General features: G+C 38.8%; 1 protein-coding gene across 11 annotated transcripts in view; it reads left to right on the top strand.

Annotated features, from left to right (window-relative positions):
* PRRC2C (proline rich coiled-coil 2C) overlaps positions 1 to 20347 on the top strand; it is a 105573-nt gene that overhangs the window by 60833 nt on the left and 24393 nt on the right. For 10 of the 11 annotated variants that reach the window (XM_037985961.2, XM_037985967.2, XM_037985960.2 and 7 more), the window contains exons 18-23: positions 851 to 1005; positions 8006 to 8903; positions 11785 to 11870; positions 17058 to 17246; positions 17417 to 17668; positions 19087 to 19179. In XM_037985961.2, the coding sequence (XP_037841889.2) occupies positions 851 to 1005; positions 8006 to 8903; positions 11785 to 11870; positions 17058 to 17246; positions 17417 to 17668; positions 19087 to 19179 (1673 nt within the window). The remainder of the gene's footprint in view (positions 1 to 850; positions 1006 to 8005; positions 8904 to 11784; positions 11871 to 17057; positions 17247 to 17416; positions 17669 to 19086; positions 19180 to 20347) is intronic. The other variant, XM_037985958.2, reaches the window with a different exon arrangement.

Here is a 20347-nt window from a genome sequence, read left to right as displayed (position 1 = left end):
ATAAAACAGAGACATTAAGAGTCATAAGACCATCTAGGCCGGTCATCTTACCTTAAATCAGCTTATTTCATTTTTTAAAACATTATTTATTTATATGTTTGTTTTTAAAGTAGAGACAGGATCTCCCCATGTTGCCCAGGCTGGTGTGAAACTGTTGGCCTCAAATGATCCTCCCACTTCGGCCTCCCAATATGCTGAAGCACTAAGCCAGTTTATTTCATTTTTTGAAAAAGAGAAATAATAGTAACAGCCACCTCTTAGAATGGTTAGATGCAAATGAGGTAGAATGTTTTGTAGATCTTTTAAAGCACTATACAGATCTGAGGCTAAGAGATAGAGGTTAGTTCATAGGAAAATTTTGATTTTGTTTCTTTTTTAAGGCATTACCACTATATTACTTAACTATATCATTTAAAACGATATTTTTAGGATTTTTTGGACAGAGTCGCACTCTGTCACTCAGGCTGGAATGCAGTGGCACGGTCTCAGCTCATTGCAACCTCCACCTCCCAGGTTCAAATGATTCTTGTGCTTCGGCCTCCCAAGTATCTGGGACTACAGGTGTATACCACCACACCCGTCTAATTTTGGTATTTTTAGTAGAGAGAGGGTTTCGTCATGTTGGCCATGCTGGTCTCGAACTTCTGGCCTCAAGCAGTATGCCCATCTTGGCCTCCAAAAGTGCTGGGATTACAGACGTGAGCCACTGCACCTAGCCAGTTTTAGGATTTTTATTTTTAACTTTTAAGTGTATGAAATCTTTTCAAATCTTTACAATGAATGGCCATGCTATAGGGTGGGAAACATTTGAAAAACAGAAAATATCTTAAATCCTTTTCCACACCCACAGGTGTTGTTATAATTGATGATCATCCTGAAGTAACAGTAATTGAAGATCCCCAGTCAAATTTGAATGATGATGGTTTTACTGAAGTGGTATCCAAAAAACAACAAAAACGTTTACAGGATGAAGAACGCCGAAAGAAGGAAGAACAAGTCATACAGGTTTAAATCTGGTTTCAACTTGTTGCTGGTTATTTACATTTGTTGCCCAAAGTGTATCAGCAAATGTTCAAGGTTTTTATCTACTTGTAAAGTCAAGACTGTATTCATTATTCAGGTGTTAAGAGTGACATCATCTTCCCAACTTTAAATCATTTTGACCGGAATCAAAGGAAATTTTAAATAAAATATAAGGACTGTAGCTCCTTATATTTTGACTTATAGCAAAGACCATCTTTTCTTTTTTTTTTTTTTATACTTTAAGTTCTAGGGTACATGTGCACAACGTGCAGGTTTGTTACATATGTATTCATGTGCCATGCTGGTATGCTGCACCCATTAACTCATCATTTACATTAGGTATTTCTCCTAATGCTATCCCTCCCTCCTCCTCCATCCCACAACAGGCCCCGGTGTGTGATGTTCCCCTCTGTGTCCAAGTGATCTCATTGTTCAGTCCCCACCTATGAGTGAGAACATGCAGTGTTTGGTTTTCTGTCCTTGCGATAGTTTGCTGAGAATGATGGTTTCCAGCTTCATCCATGTCCCTACAAAGGACATGAACTCATCCTTTTTTATGGCTGGATGGTATTCCATGGTGTGTATGTGCCACATTCTCTTAATCCAGTCTGTCATTGATGGACATTTGAGTTGGTTCCAAGTTTTTGCTATTGTGAATAGTACTGCAGTAAACATACGTGTGCTGTGTCTTTATAGCAGCATGGTTTATAATCCTTTGGGTATATCCCCAGTAATGAGATGGCTGGGTCACATGGTATTTCTAGTTCTAGATCCTTGAGGAATCACCACACTGTCTTCCACAGTGGTTGAACTAGTTTATACTCCCACCAACAGTGTAAAAGTGTTCCTATTTCTCCACATCCTCTACAACACCTGTTATTTCCTGACTTTTTAATGATTGCCATTCTAACTGGTGTGAGTTGGTATCTCACTGTGGTTTTGATTTGCATTTCTCTGATGGCCAGTGATGATGAGCATTTTTTCATGTGTCTGTTGGCTGCATAAATGTCTTCTTTTGAGAAGTGTCTGTTCATTTCCTTTGCCCACTTCTGATGGGGTTGTTTGATTTTTTTCTTGTAAATTTGTTTAAGTTCTTTGTAGATTCTGGATATTAGCCCTTTGTCAGATGGGTAGATTGCAAAAATTGTCTCCCATTCTATAGGTTGCCTGTTCATGCTGATGGTAGTTTCTTTTGCTGTGCAGAAGCTCTTTAGTTTAATGAGATCCCATTTGTCTGTTTCGGCTTTTGTTGCCATTGCTTTTGGTGTTTTAGTCATGAACTCCTCCACCATGCATTTGTCCTGAATGGTATTGCCTAGGTTTTCTTCTAGGGTTTTTATAGTTTTAGGTCTAGCATTTAAGTCTTTAATCCATCTTGAATTAATTTTTGCATAAGTTGTAAGGAAGGGATCCAGTTTCAGCTTTCTACATGTGGCTAGCCAGTTTTCCCAGCACCATTTATTAAATAGAGAATCGTTTTCCCATTTCTTGTTTCTGTCAGGTTTGTCAAAGATCAGATGGTTGTAGATGTGTGGTATTATTTCTGAGGCCTCTGTTCTGTTCCGTTGGTCTGTATCTCTGTTTTGGTACCAGTACCATGGTGTTTTGGTTACTATAGCCTTGTAGTATAGTTTGAAGTCAGGTAGCGTGATGCCTCCAGCTTTGTTTTTTTTGCTTAGGATTGTCTTGGCAATGCAGGCTCTTTTTTGTTTCTGTATGAACTTTAAAGTAGTTTTTTCCAATTCTGTGAAGAAAGACATTGGTAGCTTGATGGGGATGGCTTTGAATCTATAAATTACCTTGGGCAGTATGGCCATTTTCATGATATTGATTCTTCCTATCCGTGAACATGGAATGTTCTTCCATTTGTTTGTGTCCACTTTTATTGCGTTGAGCAGTGGTTTCTAGTTCTTGAAGACGTCCTTCACATCCCTTGTTAAGTTGGATTCCTAGGTATTTTATTTTCTTTGAAGCAATTGTGAATGAGAGTTCACTCATGATTTGGCTCTCTGTCTGTTATTGGTGTATAAAAATGCTTGTGATTTTTGCACATTGATTTTGTATCCTGAGACTTCGCTGAAGTTGCTTATCAGCTTAAGGAGATTTTGGGCTGAGACGATGGGGTTTCCTAATATACGATCATGTCATCCGCAAACAGGGACAATTTGACTTCCTGTTTTCCTAATTGCTGCCCTTTCTTTCTTTCTCCTGCCTGATTGCCCTAGCCGGAACTTCCAACACTGTGTTGAATAGGAGTGGTGAGAGAGGGCATCCCTGTCTTGTGCCAGTTTTCAAAGGGAATGCTTCCAGTTTTTTGCCCATTTAGTATGATACTGGCTGTGGGTTTGTCATAAATAGCTCTTATTATTTTGAGATACATTCCGTCAATACCTAGTTTATTGAAAGTTTTTGGCATGAAGGGCTGTTGAATTTTGTCGAAGGCCTTTTCTGCATTTATTGAGATAATGTAGTTTTTGTCTTTGCTTCTGTTTATGTGATAAATTACATTTATTGATTTGCGTGTGTTGAACCAGCCTTGCATCCCAGGAATGAAGCCAACTTGATCTTGTTAGATAAGCTTTTTGATGTGCTGCTGGATTTGGTTGACAAGTATTTTATTGAGGATTTTCACATCGATGTTCATCAGGGATATTGGTCTAAAATTATATTTTTTTGTTGTGTCTCTACCAGGCTTTGGTATCAGGATGATGCTGGCCTCATAAAATGAGTTAGGGAGGATTCCCTCTTTTTCCATTGATTGGAATAGTTTCAGAAGGAATGGTACTAGCTCCTCTTTGTACCTCTGGTAGAATTCAGCTCTGAATCCGTCTGGTCCTGGAGTTTTTTTGGTTGGTAGGCTATTAATTATTGCCTCAATTTCAAAGCCTGTTACTGGTCTATTCAGGGATTCAGATTCTTCCTGGTTTAGTCTTGGGAGGGTGTACGTGTCCATGAATGTATCCATTTCTTCTAGAGTTTCTATTTTATTTGTGTAGAGGTGTTTATAGTATTCTCTGATGGTAGTTTGTATTTCCATGGGATAGGTGGTGATATCCTCTTTATCATTTTTTATTGTGTCTGTTTGATTCTTCTCTCTTTTCTTCTTTATTAGTTTTGCTAGCAGTCTATCAATTTTGTTAATCATTTCAAAAAACCAGCTCCTGGATTCATTGATTTTTTTTGAAGGGTTTTTTTTTGTCTCTATGTCCTTCAGTTCTGCTCTGATCTTAGTTATTTCTTGCCTTCTGCTAGCTTTGAATTTGTTTGCTGTCACTTTCCTAGTTCTTTTAATTGTGATGTTGGGGTGTCGATTTTAGATCTTTCCTGCTTTCTCTTGTGGGCATTTGGTGCTATAAATTTCCCTCTACACGCTGCTTTCCTTGTGTCCCAGAGATTCTAGTATGTTGTGTCTTTGTTCTCATTGGTTTCAAAGAACATCTTTATTTCTGCCTTCATTTCGTTATGTACCCAGTAGTCATTCAGGAGCAGGTTGTTCAGTTTCCATGTAGTTGAGCGGTTTTGAGTGAGTTTCTTAATCCTGAGTTCTAGTTTGATTGCACTGTGGTCTGAGAGACAGTTTGTTGTGATTTCTGTTCTTCTACATTTGCTGAGGAGTGCTTCCAACCATGTGGTCAATTTTGGAATAAGTGCAGTGTGATGCTGAGAAGAATGTATATTCTGTTGATTTGGGGTGGAGAGTTCTGTACAAGTCTGTTAGGTCCACTTGGTGCAGAGCTGAATTCAAGTCCTGGATATCCTTGTTAACCTTCTGTCTTGTTGATCTAATATTGACAGTGGGGTGTTAAAGTCTCCTATTATTATTGTGTGGGAGTCGAAGTCCCTTTGTAGGTCTGTAAGGACTTGCTTTATGAATCTGGGTGCTCCTGTATTGGGTGCATATATACTTAGGATAGTTAGCTCTTCTTGTTAAATTGATCCCTTTACCATTATGTAATGGCCTTCATTGTCTCTTTTTTGATTTTTGTTGGTTTAAACTCTGTTTTATTAGAGACTAGGATTGCAACCCCTGCGTTTTTTGTTTTCCATTTGCTTGGTAGATCATCCTCCATCCCTTTATTTTTAGCCTATGTGTATCTTTGCACGTGAGATAGGTCTCCTGAATACAGCGCACTGATGGGTCTTGACTCTTTAGCCAGTTTGCCAGTCCGTGTCTTTTAATTGGGGCATTTAGCCCATTTACATTTAAGGTTAATATTGTTATGTGTGAATTTGATCCTGTCATTATGATGTTAGCTGGTTGTTTCGCCCATTAATTGATGGAGTTTCTTCCTAGCATCGATGGTCTTTACAATTTGGCATGATTTTGCAGTGGCTGGTACCACTTGTTCCTTTCCATATTTAGTGCTTCCTTCAGGAGCTAACATTTGCTTGTCTGTGAAGGATTTTATTTCTTCTTCACTTACGAAGCTTAGTTTGGCTGGATATGAAATTCTGGGTTGAAAATACTTTTCTTTAAGAATGTTGAATATTGGCTCCTGCTCTTCTGGCTTGTGGAGTTTCTGTGGAGAGATCTGCTGTTAGTCTGATGGGCTTCCCTTTGAGGGTAACCCGTCCTTTCTCTCTGGCTGCCCTTAACATTTTTCTCATTCATTTCAACCTTGGTGAATCTGACTATTATGTGTCTTGGGGTTGCTCTTCTCGAGGAGTATCTTTGTGGTGGTCTCTGTATTTCCTGAATTTGAATGTTGGCCTGCCTTGCTAGGTTGGGGAAGTTCTCCTGTATAATATCCTAAAATGTTTTCCAACTTGGTTCCATTTACCTCATCACTTTCAGGTACACCAGTCAAATGTAGATTTGGTCTTTTCACATAGTCCCATATTTCTTGGAGACTTTGTTCGTTTCTTTTCACTCTTTTTTTCTCTAAACTTTTCTTCTCACTTCATTTCTTTAATTTGATCTTCAGTCACTGATACCCTTTCTTCCACTCAGTCGAATCAGCTACTGAAGCTTGGACATGTGTCACGTAGTTCTCGTGGTATGGTTTTCAGCTCCAGGTCATTTAAGTTCTTCTCTACACTGTTTATTGTAGTTAGCCTTTCGTCTAATCTTTTTTCAAGAGTTTTAGCTTCCTTGCAGTGGGTTTGAACATCCTACGTTAGCCCAAAGAAGTTTGTTATTACCAGCCTTCTGAAGCCTACTTCTGTCAATTCATCAAAGTCATTCTCCATCCAGCTTTGTTCCATTGCTGGCAAGGAGCTGCGATCCTTTGCAGAAGAGGCGCTCTGCTTTTTAGAATTTTCAGCTTTTCTGCTCTGGTTTCTCCCCATCTTTGTGGTTTTATCTACCTTTCGTCTTTGATGATGGTGACCTACAGATGGGGTTTTGGTGTGGATGTCCTTTTTGTTGATGTTGATGCTATTCCTTTCTCTTTGTTACTTTTCCTTGCAACAGCCAGGTCCCTCAGCTACAGGTCTGTTGGAGTTTGATGGAGGTCCACTCCAGACCCTGTTTGCCTGGGTATCACCAGCGGAGGCTGCAGAATAGCAAATATTGCAGGACAGCAAATATTGCTGCCTGATCCTTCCTCTGGAAGCTTTGTCTCAGGGGCACCTGGCTGTGTGAGGTGTTAGCCCCTACTGGGAGGTGTCTCCCAGTTAGGCTACACGAGGGTCAAGGGCCCACTTGAGGAGGCAGTCTGTCTGTTCTCAGAGCTGAAACACCATGCTGGGAGAACCACTGCTCTCTCCAGGGCAGTCAGACAGGGACATTTAAGTTTGCAGAAGTTTCTGCTGCCTTTTATTCAGCTATACCCTACCCCCAGAGGTGGAGTCTACAGAGGCAGGCAGACCTGGTTGAAATGCGGGTGGGCTTCCCCCAGTTCGAGCTTCCCAGTCGCTTTGTTTACCTACTGAAGCCTCAGCAATGGCAGACACCCCTCCCCCAGCCAAGCTACCACCTCACACTTTGATCTTAGACTGCTGCCCTAGCAGTGAGCAAGGCTTCGTGGGTCAGGATATAATCTCCTGGTTTGCTGTTTTCTAAGACCATTGGGAAAGTGCAATATTAGGGCAGGAGTCCCGATTTTCCAAGTACAGTCTGTCATGGCTTCCCTTGACTAGGAAGGGGAAATCCCCCAACCCCTTGTGCTTCCTGGGTGAGGTGATGTCCCACCCTGCTTCGGCTCACCCTCCTTGGACTGCACCCAACTGTCCAACCAGTCCCAGTGAGATGAACCAGGTATCTCAGTTGGAAATGCAGAAATCACCCATCTTCTGCGTTGATCACACTGCAAGCTGAAGACCGGAGCCTTTCCTATTTGACCGTCTTGGAATGGCAACTGCTACTTCCTCAAGACCATCTTTACTTTAACAACATATTGTATACTAGGGATACCTTATTTGCCCCAAGGCAAAGTTGAGTTGATTTTAAATTATCTTGGAAAGCTAATGAACACAAATGTCACGAACCAGTAGATTTTGGATTCCTGGCCTACAAAAGTATCTGTTGTAATCTATATTAGTTCATTTAAATACACAGTGTGAATCAAGATAAATTATTCGTTTAATTGTATATAACCTTTGGAACCAAATTTTCAGAAGTCATTTATTTAGGAAGGTAAAATAGTAGTGCATCTCCCCTGTATCATAACATACCAGCCACACTGCCCAAATTAATGTCTGTGGCAAATATATGAGTTAAGACTGTAAGTCGCATTTTGTTAGCTTAGTTAAGGTTTGTTGCCAAATGAATTTACTGCAAACTTTCTTAGTTCTTGAATTTCAGAATTGTGTACTGGTATGTCGAGAATGTACAATACCTATTTGTCTTTTATCTCAATATCATCTTGGCTTCTCATCATTTAAAATCTTATTAGCAACCCTGACATTTTGTAGTTTGAGTACCTATTTTGCAAAGTAAAGCAGCCAAGTTAGTGGGAGTTAGTTTTGTTAAAAGTTGCATTTATGAACTGTTGCTTTCAGCTGCATTTTTGACGAAAATTATCCCTGTTAATTTTTTAAGGTCTGGAACAAAAAGAATGCAAATGAAAAAGGAAGAAGCCAGACTTCTAAGCTTCCTCCAAGATTTGCCAAAAAACAGGCTACAGGAATCCAGCAAGCACAGTCTTCAGCCTCAGTTCCACCTCTAGCTTCGGCTCCACTTCCACCTTCAACCTCAGCTTCAGTTCCAGCCTCAACCTCAGCTGCAGTTCCAGCAACCTTAACTCCAGTTCTAGCCTCAACCTCAGCTCCAGTTCCAGCCTCAACTTTAGTTCCAGTTCTGGCCTCAACCTCAGCTCCAGTTCCAGCCTCACCCTTAGCTCCAGTTTCAGCCTCAGCCTCAGTCTCAGCTTCAGTTCCAGCCTCTACTTCAGCTGTAGCTATAACCTCTTCTTCAGCTCCAGCCTCAGCCCCAGCTCCAACCCCCATCCTTGCCTCAGTTTCAACTCCAGCTTCTGTCCCCATTCTTGCTTCAGCCTCAATTCCCATTCTTGCTTCGGCCCTAGCACCAACTTCAGCTCCAACACCAGCCCCAGCAGCCTCTTCCCCAGCTGCCCCAGTCATCACAGCACCAACTATCCCAGCCTCAGCCCCAACTGCCTCAGTTCCACTTGCCCCTGCCTCAGCCCCAGCCCCAGCCACCACCCCAGTCTCAGCCCCAACCTCCGCCCCGCCTGCTCCAGCCCAGACTCAGACACAGACCCACAAACCAGTCCAGAATCCACTACAGACTCCATCACAGTCTTCAAAACAGCCGCCACCGTCAATTAGGCTGCCTTCAGCTCAAACACCTAATGGCACAGATTACGTAGCCTCAGGAAAATCCATCCAGACCCCACAGTCACATGGCACTCTGACAGCTGAATTATGGGATAACAAGGTGGCCCCACCAGCTGTGCTGAATGATATCTCTAAGAAATGTAAGTTACAAAAGAGAAGTGAGGGGTGGGGAATGGCATGGGAATACTGAGATTTCTGTTCAATTTTATTTATATACTCATTAAGTGTTTTCTAGCCATCTCATTTTTTTATTGTAGGAAAGAGTAATAGTAATCCTCTCTTAACTGTCTTAAAATTTTTGTTTTAAGCATGTTTAACAAGCATATTATATTTTATGGAAATAATTTTGTGTTGATGAGAAAATAATAGGCAATGTTTGGGGGAGACTTGTACATGCATACCTCATTTGATTACACTTTGTGGACACTGCATTTTTAAAAATTAAAAGTTCATGGTAACTGTGTCAAGCAAGTCTTCTGGTGTCATTTTTCCAACAGCATGTGCTCATTTCATGTTCTGTGTCACATTTTGGTCATTCTTGGAATGTGTCAAATTTTTCATCATTTATCTGTTATGGTGGTCGGTTATCTTTGATACTGTAATTGTTTCAGGGTACCGTGAACACCCAAATAAGATGGTGAACTTAATTAATAAGTGTTTTGTGTGTTCTGACCACTCCATTGACCAGCTGTACCCTGGTCTCTACCTCTCCTGGACCTCCCCATTCTTTAAGAACACAACAGTATTGAAATTAGGCCAATTAATAACCCTCTAGTGGCTTCTAAGTGTTCAAGTGGAAGAGTCATGTACGTCTGACTTTAAATCAAAAGCTGGAAATGATTAAGCTCAGTGAAGAAGGCATGGTGAAAGCCAAGATAGGTCAAAAGTTAAGTGCTACTTCAGTAATCAGTACTAATGATAAGAAAGTAAAACAGTCTTATTGCTGATACAAAGTTTTAGTGGTCTGGGTAGCAGGTCAGTCCAGCCACACCATTCCCTTAACCCAAAGCCTAATCCGAAGCAAGACCCCCGTCTCTGTTCAATTCTGTGATGCCTGAGAGAGGTGAGGAAGCTGCCAAAGAAAAGTTTGAACCTAGCAGAGGTTGGTTCAGGAAGTTTAAGGAAAGCAGCCACCTCTATCACATTAAAGTGCAAGGTAAAGCAGCAAGTTATCCAGAAGATCCAAAACTGAGATAATTGATGAAGGGGGCTACATTAAATAATAAATTTTTAATGTAGACGAAACAGCATTTCTATTGGAAGAAGATGCCATCTAGGCCTTTCATGACTAGAGAGGAGAAGTCAATGCCTGGCTTAAAAGGACAGGCTGACTCTCTTGTTAAGGGCTAATTTATGTGGTGACTTGCAGCTGAAGCCAGTGCTCATTTACCATGTTTGAAATCCTAGAGCCCTTAAAAATTATACTAAATCTACTCTGCCTGTATTCTAGAAATGTAACAACAAAGCCTAGATGACATCACATCTGTTTACAAAATGGCATACCTAATTTTTTTTTTTTTTGAGACAGAGTTTCACTCTTGTCACCTAGGCTGGAGTACAGTGCAGTGGCGCGATCTCGGCTCACTGCAACCTCCACCTCCTGGGTTCAAGCAGTTCCCCCGCCTCAGCCTCCTGAGTATCTGGGACTACAGGCACACGTCACCCTGCCTGGCTATTTTTGTATTTTTTGTAGAGACAAGGTTTTGCCATGTTGGCCAGGTTGGTCTCGAACCCCTGACTTCAGGTGATCCACCCACCTCGGCCTCCCAAAGTGCTGGAATTACAGGTATGAGCCACCATGCCCAGCCCATACCTATTATTTTTAAGCCCATTGTTGAGACCTACTGCTCAGGGGGAAAAATGCTCAAAAGCTTTCCTTCAAAATATAAGCTTGTTGACAAGGCATCTGGACACCCTAGAATTGTGATGAAGGTAATACAGGAAGATTTATGTTGTTTTCATGTCTTCCAACATGGCATCCTTTCTGCAGCCCATGGATCAAGGAGCATTTAGACTTTCAAGTCTTGTTATTTAAGAAATACATTTTCTAAGGCTACAGCTTCCATAGACAGTGATTCCTCTGATAGATCTGGGCAAAGAAATTTGAAAACCATGTGGAAAGGATTTACCATTCTAGACTTCTTTGAGAACATTAGTGATTCATGGAAGGATTTCACAATATCCACATTAATAGGAATTTGGAAGAAATTGATTGTAACTCTCACGGATGACTTGGAGGAATTCAAGACATCAGTGGAGGAAATAACTGACGCAAAGAAGGTTGTTTCTTGTGATGAAATCTCCTGGTGAAGATGCTGTGAACTTTGTCGAAATGACAGCAAAGGATCTAGAATATTACATAAACTTAGTTGATTAAACAGCAATGGGATTTGAGACTATTGACTCCAGTTTTGAAAGAAGTTCTACCGTATGGGTAAACAGTATCACATACTACAGAGAAGTCATTCGTGAAAGGAATAGTCAATGTTACAGACTTCGTTGTTGTCTTATTTTAAGTAATTACCACAGCCATGCTAGCTTTCAGCAAACACCGTCCTGGTTAGTTAGCAGCCATCGACATCTCCACTGGCAGGACTCCACCAGCAAAAAAACTACGATTCAAAGACTAAGATGATGATTAGCTTCTTTTTTAGTGGTAGTTTTTTTTTTTTTTTTTTTAATTAAGGTATGTACCTTTTTAAAGACATGATGCTATTACATATTAGACTGTAGTATAATGGAAACAGAACTTTTGATATGCACTAGGAAACCAGAAAATTAGTGTGACTTGCTTTATTGCAGTACTTGCTTTATTGTAGTGGGGTGGAACTGAACCCACAATGTTTCTGAGGTATGCCTGTATGTTGATACATAATCTTTGTAAGTGTGATTTGAAAAGTGATTGTTTTATTGGCTGGCTAGTAATAGCCAAACAATAGGAGATTAAGGAAAGGGTTAAATGAGTTAGAGATTATTAGACTCTAAATCTTAATCGTGTTTCCTATGGCTTCTTCTTTCCAGTAGGTCCCATTAGTCCACCACAGCCACCTTCAGTCAGTGCATGGAATAAGCCCTTAACATCGTTTGGATCAGCTGCTTCATCAGAGGTAGGAATAGGCTTTTAACAGCATTGGTGGGGTCAGCGTGCTGGGTTTTCCCTAACACTTCAGTGTGGCCGGGTGTGGTGGCTTATACCTGTAATCCTAGCATGGTGGGAGGATTGCTTGAGTCCAGGAGTTTGAGACCAGCCTGGCGACATAGTGAGACCCGCCTGGGCAATGTAGGAAAACTCTGTCTCTACATACAAAACAAAAAATCGCCGGTTGTGGTGGCATGTGCTTTTGTAGTCTAAGCTACTCTGGAGCTGAGGTTGGACTATCACTTGAGCCTGGGAGGTCAAGGCTACAGTAAAGTCATAACTGTGCCACTGTACTCCAGCCTAGGTGACAGAGCAAGACCCCATCTGGAAAGCAAAACAAAACTTATAACATGCCTCAGAATTAACCTGGAGGGCAATTAAAACTTAAGATTGCTGAGCCCCGTGCCCATAGTTCATGACTTACTAGGTCTGGGTTGAGGTTCGAATACTTTGGCTGCTACATCTTTACATTTATAAGATGTGTCACTTTTAGACATTAAACACGTGTTTTCAATTTAGTCTCAAGAAAGATTTTAATGATACAGAAAATAAAAGTGCGGTTTTTGTTTTCTGGACTTTTCTCCCATATTTCTATCTTGAGGACTTAAGTAATATAAGTATTTAGAAACTGTTTATAGCAGATTATTATTCTAACATAATTTCTCAAATGTGATACTGGTAAATGACTGTTAGGGGTCAGTGATTCTTCATTCATTCATTGAATGAAAATTTATTAAGCACTCACACTATTCTAGGTAGTGTTCTAACCTTTGGGCTTACAAAACTGGTACTAAGAACAGTCAGAAAGCCCTACCCTCATGGAACTTCCATTGTCCTGTGAGGAGAAAGCACTAATAAAAAAACATATTGTGTGTTTAATGGTGATCAGCACTGTGGAGAAAAACAGCAGAGAAGGTACATAAGGAATTTTCCATGGTTCACAAAGACAGTTTAATATAGGGTGACCACAAAAGCCTACTTAGATAATGCTTGAGTTAAAGACTTGAAGGAGATAAGAGAGCATGCTATTCGAATGTCTGAGGAAAGGAGATACCAGGTTCAGATCGTAGCAAACACAAATGCCATGAGACAGCAGCACGCTTGGTTTGTTTGAGGAAGTTCAGGGAAGTCCATGTGGCTGGAGTGAAGTAAGAGATGGAAAGAGAATAGATGAAGTTGGAGGTCACACCTGAGTAGCAGGTGGATCCTACAGGGCCTATGGAAGAGGTAGGAAGACATTGGAGGGTGTTGAGCAAGGAGTGACAGGATCTGACTTCTAAAATTATTCTGGGTGGTCTGTGAAAAATAATCCATAGGTGGCAAGAGTAGAAGTTAGGATATTACAATAATCAAATGATGATAGCTTAAAACCTGGGAAGTGGCATGAAAGATCATGAGAAATAGTTAGTTTCTAAGTATTTTGAAGATTAAGCTGACAAGATTTACTAAAATGTTAAATGGGGTATGAGAAGGGACAGAGGAGTCAAAGTTAGCACCAAAATTTTGGGGTTGAACAGTAGGAAATACTAGAATTTTCAGTAACTGAGATTGGAACGTTCTAAATGGATCCGGTTCGGGGTGAAGATAAGAAGTTCAGTTTTTGACATGTTAGATGTAAGATGCTTATTATACCTCTTAGTGGAAATGTCAGGTAGTTGGATATGAGTCTGTAGTTCAGAAGAGTTCATCTAGTTTGAAGATAACGAATTTGAAATTGTTAGCATGTAGATGATGTTTAAAGTGATAGAATTGTATAAGGTTACCAAGGGAGAATGAGAGTAGTTAGGAAAGAGAGTCAAAAATTAAGTCTTGGGGCTTTCTGACTCCAGGAAATGTAGGAATTAGAGAAGCTAAGTGATTAGAGAAGTATCCTAAAAGGCAAGTGAAAGATAAGTTCAAAGAAGGAATAGATTAAGTGTGCCAGATGGCTGCTGGCAGGTCAATTAATATAGGTGTTCAGTTGATAGTTGGAGTTATATGATGGTCACTGATGATTTTGATAAGAACATTATTGGTAGAGTAGTAGGGATGAAAGCCTGGATGAAAGAGTGAGTTTAAGAGAAAATGAAAGGAAAGATGAGTACCATTTTCTCTCCATATATGTGGAGATTGATTTTCACCACCATAATAAACCAAAACCCAGGGATGCTCAAGTCTCATATAAAATGAAGCAGTATTTTCATATAACCTATTCACAACCTCCCTGTGTACTTTAAATCATCTCTAGATTAATTATATACCTAATACAATGTAAATGCTATGTAAATTGTTGTTACACTATATTATTTAGGGAATAATGACAAGAAAGAACAGTCTGTTCTTGTATAGTACTGACACAACCATTTATTATTTTTTTCTGAATATTTTCCATCCATACTGGGTTGAATCCACAGATGTGGAACCTGCAAATGAGAGCCAACTGTATATGAATGTCGTTTTGCTATAAAGGAGTACAGAAAAAAATAGGGCAGTAGAAGAGAATATAGTTGAGATTTTAATTTTTTTATTTTAATTTTTGTATAGCCTTGTAGGTGCTAAAAGAATTTTTTTTCGTTAAAGAAGTCTTCCTGCTACTTCTGTCTCCACTCCAGTTTTCTGACTTAGTAGGTCTAGAATAGACTTCATCATCTGTTTTGATGTTACAGATTCTTCAGAGAACTCTGTACAGCTCAAGAGTCACTGCATTCAATATTTAAGAGTTTCAGTTTAGTAATTTTTCTTCTGCATGTTGGTATTAGCATTATGATTAGTCATAGAGAGCATTTCAGGATTTTTCATGCTGGTATGAAGGACAGAGTGGAAGATTGTTTCCCAACTGCAAGATTTTTCTTGCAGGCATTCTACAAGTTTACAGTGATAAATGGGTGTTTACACTTACCTTCAGTCAGTGGTGGAGCAAGATATTTTAGTGGTGTCTCATTTTTCTCTCATACTTTTTTCTTCATTGTCTTTATGTTCTTTATGTTTTCTATATAGAAGATGATTTTTTGTGAATATCATACATTATTTTGGAGTTTTTCCTCATGATAAAATTTTGTATTAGCAAAGTTGATATTTCATAGGATGGAAAGAATTCCCTAATGGACTTTTTCTTGGATTATTCTGGTGAAATAGAGCTCTTAATGATTATTTTACTTAAAGTTATCAATGTTAGTTACACCAACTAGCCTTACAAAGACTTGATATTATAATATTGTATAAACTTTTATCATTCTTTGTATTATGTATTTTTCATAAACACTTTCGTTTCAAAGGATATAACATTCTGTAATAGTCATTAACTTGACAGTTATTTTTCTGTTTTTCTACTCATTTAAATATGTACAAGTTCTTAACATTTTTGTACATACAGTTAATAACCTTCACAGTCTACTTACTGCATCATTCTTTTCTAATACTAACTGTACACTTAACTGACTGTAGAATTTCAACATTGACTAAAGCAAAGAAATTTTTATTCTAATTTATGTCAGTATTTTCCAATACATTCATGCATTGCTTAACAACAGAGATATATCCTGAGAAATGGGTCATTGTGTGAACATCATAGAGTCTACTTACACAAACCTGGATGGTATAGCCTATGGCTCCTAGGCTACAAACCTATACAGCTTATTACTATACTGAATATTGTAGGCAGTTGTAACACAATGGTAAGTATTTGTGTTTCTAAGCATAGAAAAAGGTACAGTAAAAATATGATATAATAATCTTATGGAACCACCCTTGTATATATGGTCCATCGTTAGCTAAACATCATCATTATATGGCACGTGACTGTATTTGAAGGTGACTATTTAGATATTAAAAATAAATCTGAATTGCATGCCTTGTTCATACTCTTGACATTATATCCTGGTAGATATAACATTAACCTTATGTAGTAATTGACCATGCTAGGTTTGAGAATGCCAAAAATGACATGGAGTAGTGATTCAATTATTAAAAGAAGCTTTAGTTGAATTTTGACACTAGTTTTGGTTTTTTTTTGTCTTTTCATGAAAAGATTAATTGTAGCAAAGCCCTAGGTCACCTAACCTCCTGCTTGTCTGTCTTCTACAATTGTTCCCCATACCTGCTATGCTTCGGCCTCACTGACCTTTTTTTGTTCTTGGTGTTTACCCTAGGTATGTGGTCTCCCTAAACTCTTTCCACTGATCTTGTCTTCTCATTCAGTGTCAGTGTGTCCTCCTCAGGGGCTTTCTGTGTCTACCAGTCTAGTAGCTGGTCTCTTAACCCTTTTTGCATATTGCTTATCTGACTTTTTAGTTCTTTATTTGCTTTCCCTGCTAGAATGCAAATTGTGCAGTTAGACTGATTAGCACATCTGATTAGCACAAAGAAGGTGCTGAACAAATTAGCTGGGTTTTTTTGTTTGTTTGTTTGTTTGTTTGTTTTTGAGACAGGTCTCGCTTTGTCGCCCAGGCTGAAGTGCAGTGGCACAACCTAGGCTCACTGCAGCTTGTGCCTCCCGGGTTCAGGTGATTCTCCTGCATCAGCCTCCTGAGTAGCTGCGATTACAGGCACATGCCACCACGCCCAGCTAATTTTTGTGTTTAGTAGATACGGAGTTTCACCATGTTGGTTAGGCCGGTCTCAAACTCCTGATCTCATGATCCGCCCACCTCAGCCTCGAAAAGTGCTGGGATTGCAGGTGTGAGCCACCATGCCCGGCCCAAATTAACTGTTTAATTGGTGGATTGATTGCTTAGATGTGTGCTCTACGTTACCAGTCGCAAAGTTTGTGTTATATTTCTTAAATTTCATTTTCAAAGCAGACTTCTGAGAAGCAGGTGACACTTAACTACTGTCTTTTATTTCCAGTTCATTCATCTGTTTGTTGGTAGTGGTGTCTTTGTGTGTTGCTTTTACGATTGTTTTAAATGAGGAAACAGCTTGAAGCTGTGCTTTGCCCATGATCACACTCAGGAGAGCCAGGACTTTAAAAACTTCAGTCTTATGCGAGTTTCATTTTTCAGTTGTTCAGATAAACAACAGTTAAGAGAAAATTCTCCTAAAATACAGTTAATGTCAATCTCAGTTAATATGTAGATTGCCTTAAACCTTCTATTGTACTTAAACTATATAGTACTTCATAAATCAGTCACATCTGAACTATGCTTTGCAAGCAAGTTTTAAAATATTCTTTTACTAGGGAGCGAAGAGTGGTCAAGAAAGTGGACTTGAAATTGGAGCTGATACAATTCAGTTTGGTGCTCCAGCTTCAAATGGAAATGAAAATGAAGTTGTTCCTGTGCTTTCGGAAAAATCTGCTGACAAGATACCTGAACCTAAAGAACAGCGGCAGAAGCAGCCACGGGCAGGACCTATCAAAGCCCAGAAGGTAAATATACTTTATAATCCAGATAAAATTTTATGAAGGCCAATAACATGAAGAGCAAATAATAGTTTTAAAATTGAACTTAGTTTTAATGAATATCTTTGATCATGATGCAATGATGAAAGATACTCATTTATCATAAACATAGTTTTATCATAAACATTTGACTTTAGCTTCCAGATTTGAGTCCAGTAGAAAACAAAGAACATAAACCTGGTCCCATTGGAAAGGAACGTTCATTAAAAAATAGAAAAGTAAAAGATGCCCAACAGGTGGAGCCAGAAGGACAAGAGAAACCAAGCCCAGCTACAGTCAGAAGCACAGATCCTGTCACGACAAAGGAAACTAAAGCAGTCTCAGAAATGTCTGCTGAAATAGGAACAATGATCTCGGTATCATCTGCAGAATATGGTACTAATGCAAAGGTAAGCCACATGTAGGGATTTCCAGTTCAGTAGATGCAAACCATGTCTAAAATGAATGAGAAGAACAGCAACAGTCTGCTTTTTTTTTTTTTTCCTGCTGAGGCATATAACTCTAGAGGTTATTTCTACAAAGAAGATTTTATTTCCTAGTATGCATATGTAATCTAAAGAAATTCTTTATAGCAAATTATATTTCTTTTTGAGGAAACTTACTCTAAATTCTGGACTATTTGAGTAGTTTAAAGTGAAAAACATCTACACAAAATCGGAATACTTTGAAAGATGGCTCTATATCACTTTTAATATAAATAGAATTACTGTGGAACTTTATCTTGCCCACTGGTGACATTCTAAAGTCAGGAAATAAGGCAGACTTTTAGTAACTCCAGTATAGTCAGTTTTCTTTCATAGTTGGAACAGATAACTGTTTCTTTGGTTGAGCACTAGAGGCTGTTAACTCACATTTAGGGGCCACATTGAATGAAACATGTATCTAAAAATACTCATTAAGACAAGATATGTTGATTAACTATGGGAACTGACACTTGTGGGAATAGCAAACCTATCTGCCATTTGATGTTGACTCTGGGACATAAACTCACTGAGAAAAAAGTTACATGCAATTTTTTATATTATCTGAATATTATTCTCTTTTTAATTGCCATACAACTGAAATCATATAAATAATAGCTTATGTGGTCCTACTCTGCCATATTTCAAAATGAGATTTGTGACAGGAAACAAGGCGTATACCCTAAAACCTAAGTAATTGCAACAACTAAGATCTTAGTAATTGATAGTGAGCTATAGAATGAACATGGGAAACACATAAAAGGTTATTTTAATAACCCACAGAAATAAATATTTGGTACTATTGACAGAGTCTCCTAGTACTAAATGTACAAGAATGCAGCAGTAGTTGAAATGCTGTCATTTTGATGGTGAGTCTGTGTCGTATTATTCCATTGTTTGTTAATTAATTGAATGAGTTGAGTCTTAAAGTCTGCTGTCTTCTCCTGCTTTCTTCCAGAACAACTTTACAACTATTAGGCTATCATTAGAAAGTGAGCAATTTGGCCAGGTGTGGTGGCTCCTGCTAGTAATCTCTGCACTTTGGTGGACTGAGGCAGGCAGATCACTTGAGACCAGGAGTTCGAGACCAGCCTGGCCAACATGGCAAAACCCCATCTCTACTAAAAATACAAAAATTAAGTAGGCATGGTGGCTCCTTCCTGTAATCCCAGCTACTTCAGTGACTGAGGCACGAGAATCACTTGAGCCTGGAAGGCAGAAGTTGCAGTGAGCTGAGATCATGCCACTGCACTCCCGCCCGCATGATAGGGAGACTCAAAAAAAAAAAAAAGTGAGCAATTAATTCAGTTTAAAATGTATTTTCTTTTTCTATTACTACTTTGCAGGAGTCTGTAACAGACTATACTACACCCTCTTCTTCTCTGCCTAACACTGTGGCTACTAATAACACAAAGATGGAGGATACTTTGGTTAATAATGTAAGTAATCAGTTTGAGATGTGGCAAGCTTGGATTGGAACCTGGCTATTACTGTCTAGTACATTATTTCATGTTTTATTTACTGTAGCGATCAATATTTAGCTCAGGGAAAGAGTTGGTAGTAAATCTGTTTTTAGGAGCGCTGTAATATAATTAGTAAAAGTAATCAAAGCTGAGTTTTTTTATTTTTCCTCTGAAAGCCATCTGCTTTCCATTTAAGATGAAGGTTTGGGGTGTGCGGGCTTGGTTTCATATAAATACTAATCTTATTAACCTGGTATTGGTAAGAAGTTGTTTTAGCTCTCACATTTTACAAATTCAGCATGAATGGTTGGTGATTTTGTTTTCTTATATAAAACCTTTTTATAATTAAGTGAAACTTAACTTATTTGAGATGACTAAAATTAGAATTAAAAGACAACTATAGAATTCCCAAAGAATCAAGTATGTCTTTAAAAAAGAAAAAAATACCAGTGTGTTAACAACATTCCTTTTGTGTAGATTGAGCTATAATGTGTTATATACATAAGTACACCAAACACTCTGAGATGCTTTAATATAAGGTGATGTTAAGTCATGTTGTAACTTAGGACCTAGTTTTCTAGAGCAACCAGGTTACTAATATAGTTCAAGGTTGTGTTTAAAAGTCTGTACAGTTCATCATTTTGCTTAGTTCACTTACTGACATGAAAAATAGCCCAGAAACATTAGATAGCTTGCCATAGTTGTACAGTGTCATTTATTTAGAAGAACATTTTAAAAGTTACTTGCATGGTCCTTATTTTGGAGAGCAGGTGTGATGGAAATTTGGTTAGTGCTCTCTGTTTTAAATATAACCTTCTATAATAAGCAAAGGGTATCAGACTAAAATGTTGATCATCCTTTTTAAAAAAAAATCTTTTACAGATAACTATTTAAAGGTCTGTCACAAAGAGCTTTAACTATCATTTTGAGTACAAAAATCTTTATTATCTTCTTTCTTTTTTTCTATGCTTTCTATTCTTCCCTCTAGCATCAAGTATATGGAATTTTAGAAAGGTGAGCTGCATTAGGGGTCACTTGATCCAATTTTTGTAGTTCAGCTGAAGGACTGTACTAAATATGTAGCTGAGAAAAGGAATAGAAAGGAGTGAGTCACACATTTTTTCCTGGTGTTGAGAGCTCTCTA

The sequence above is a fragment of the Chlorocebus sabaeus genome, chromosome 25, assembly GCF_047675955.1.
Source record: "Chlorocebus sabaeus isolate Y175 chromosome 25, mChlSab1.0.hap1, whole genome shotgun sequence".
NCBI classification, from domain to species: domain Eukaryota; kingdom Metazoa; phylum Chordata; class Mammalia; order Primates; family Cercopithecidae; genus Chlorocebus; species Chlorocebus sabaeus.
This window is presented reverse-complemented; position numbering and strand designations above follow the sequence as displayed.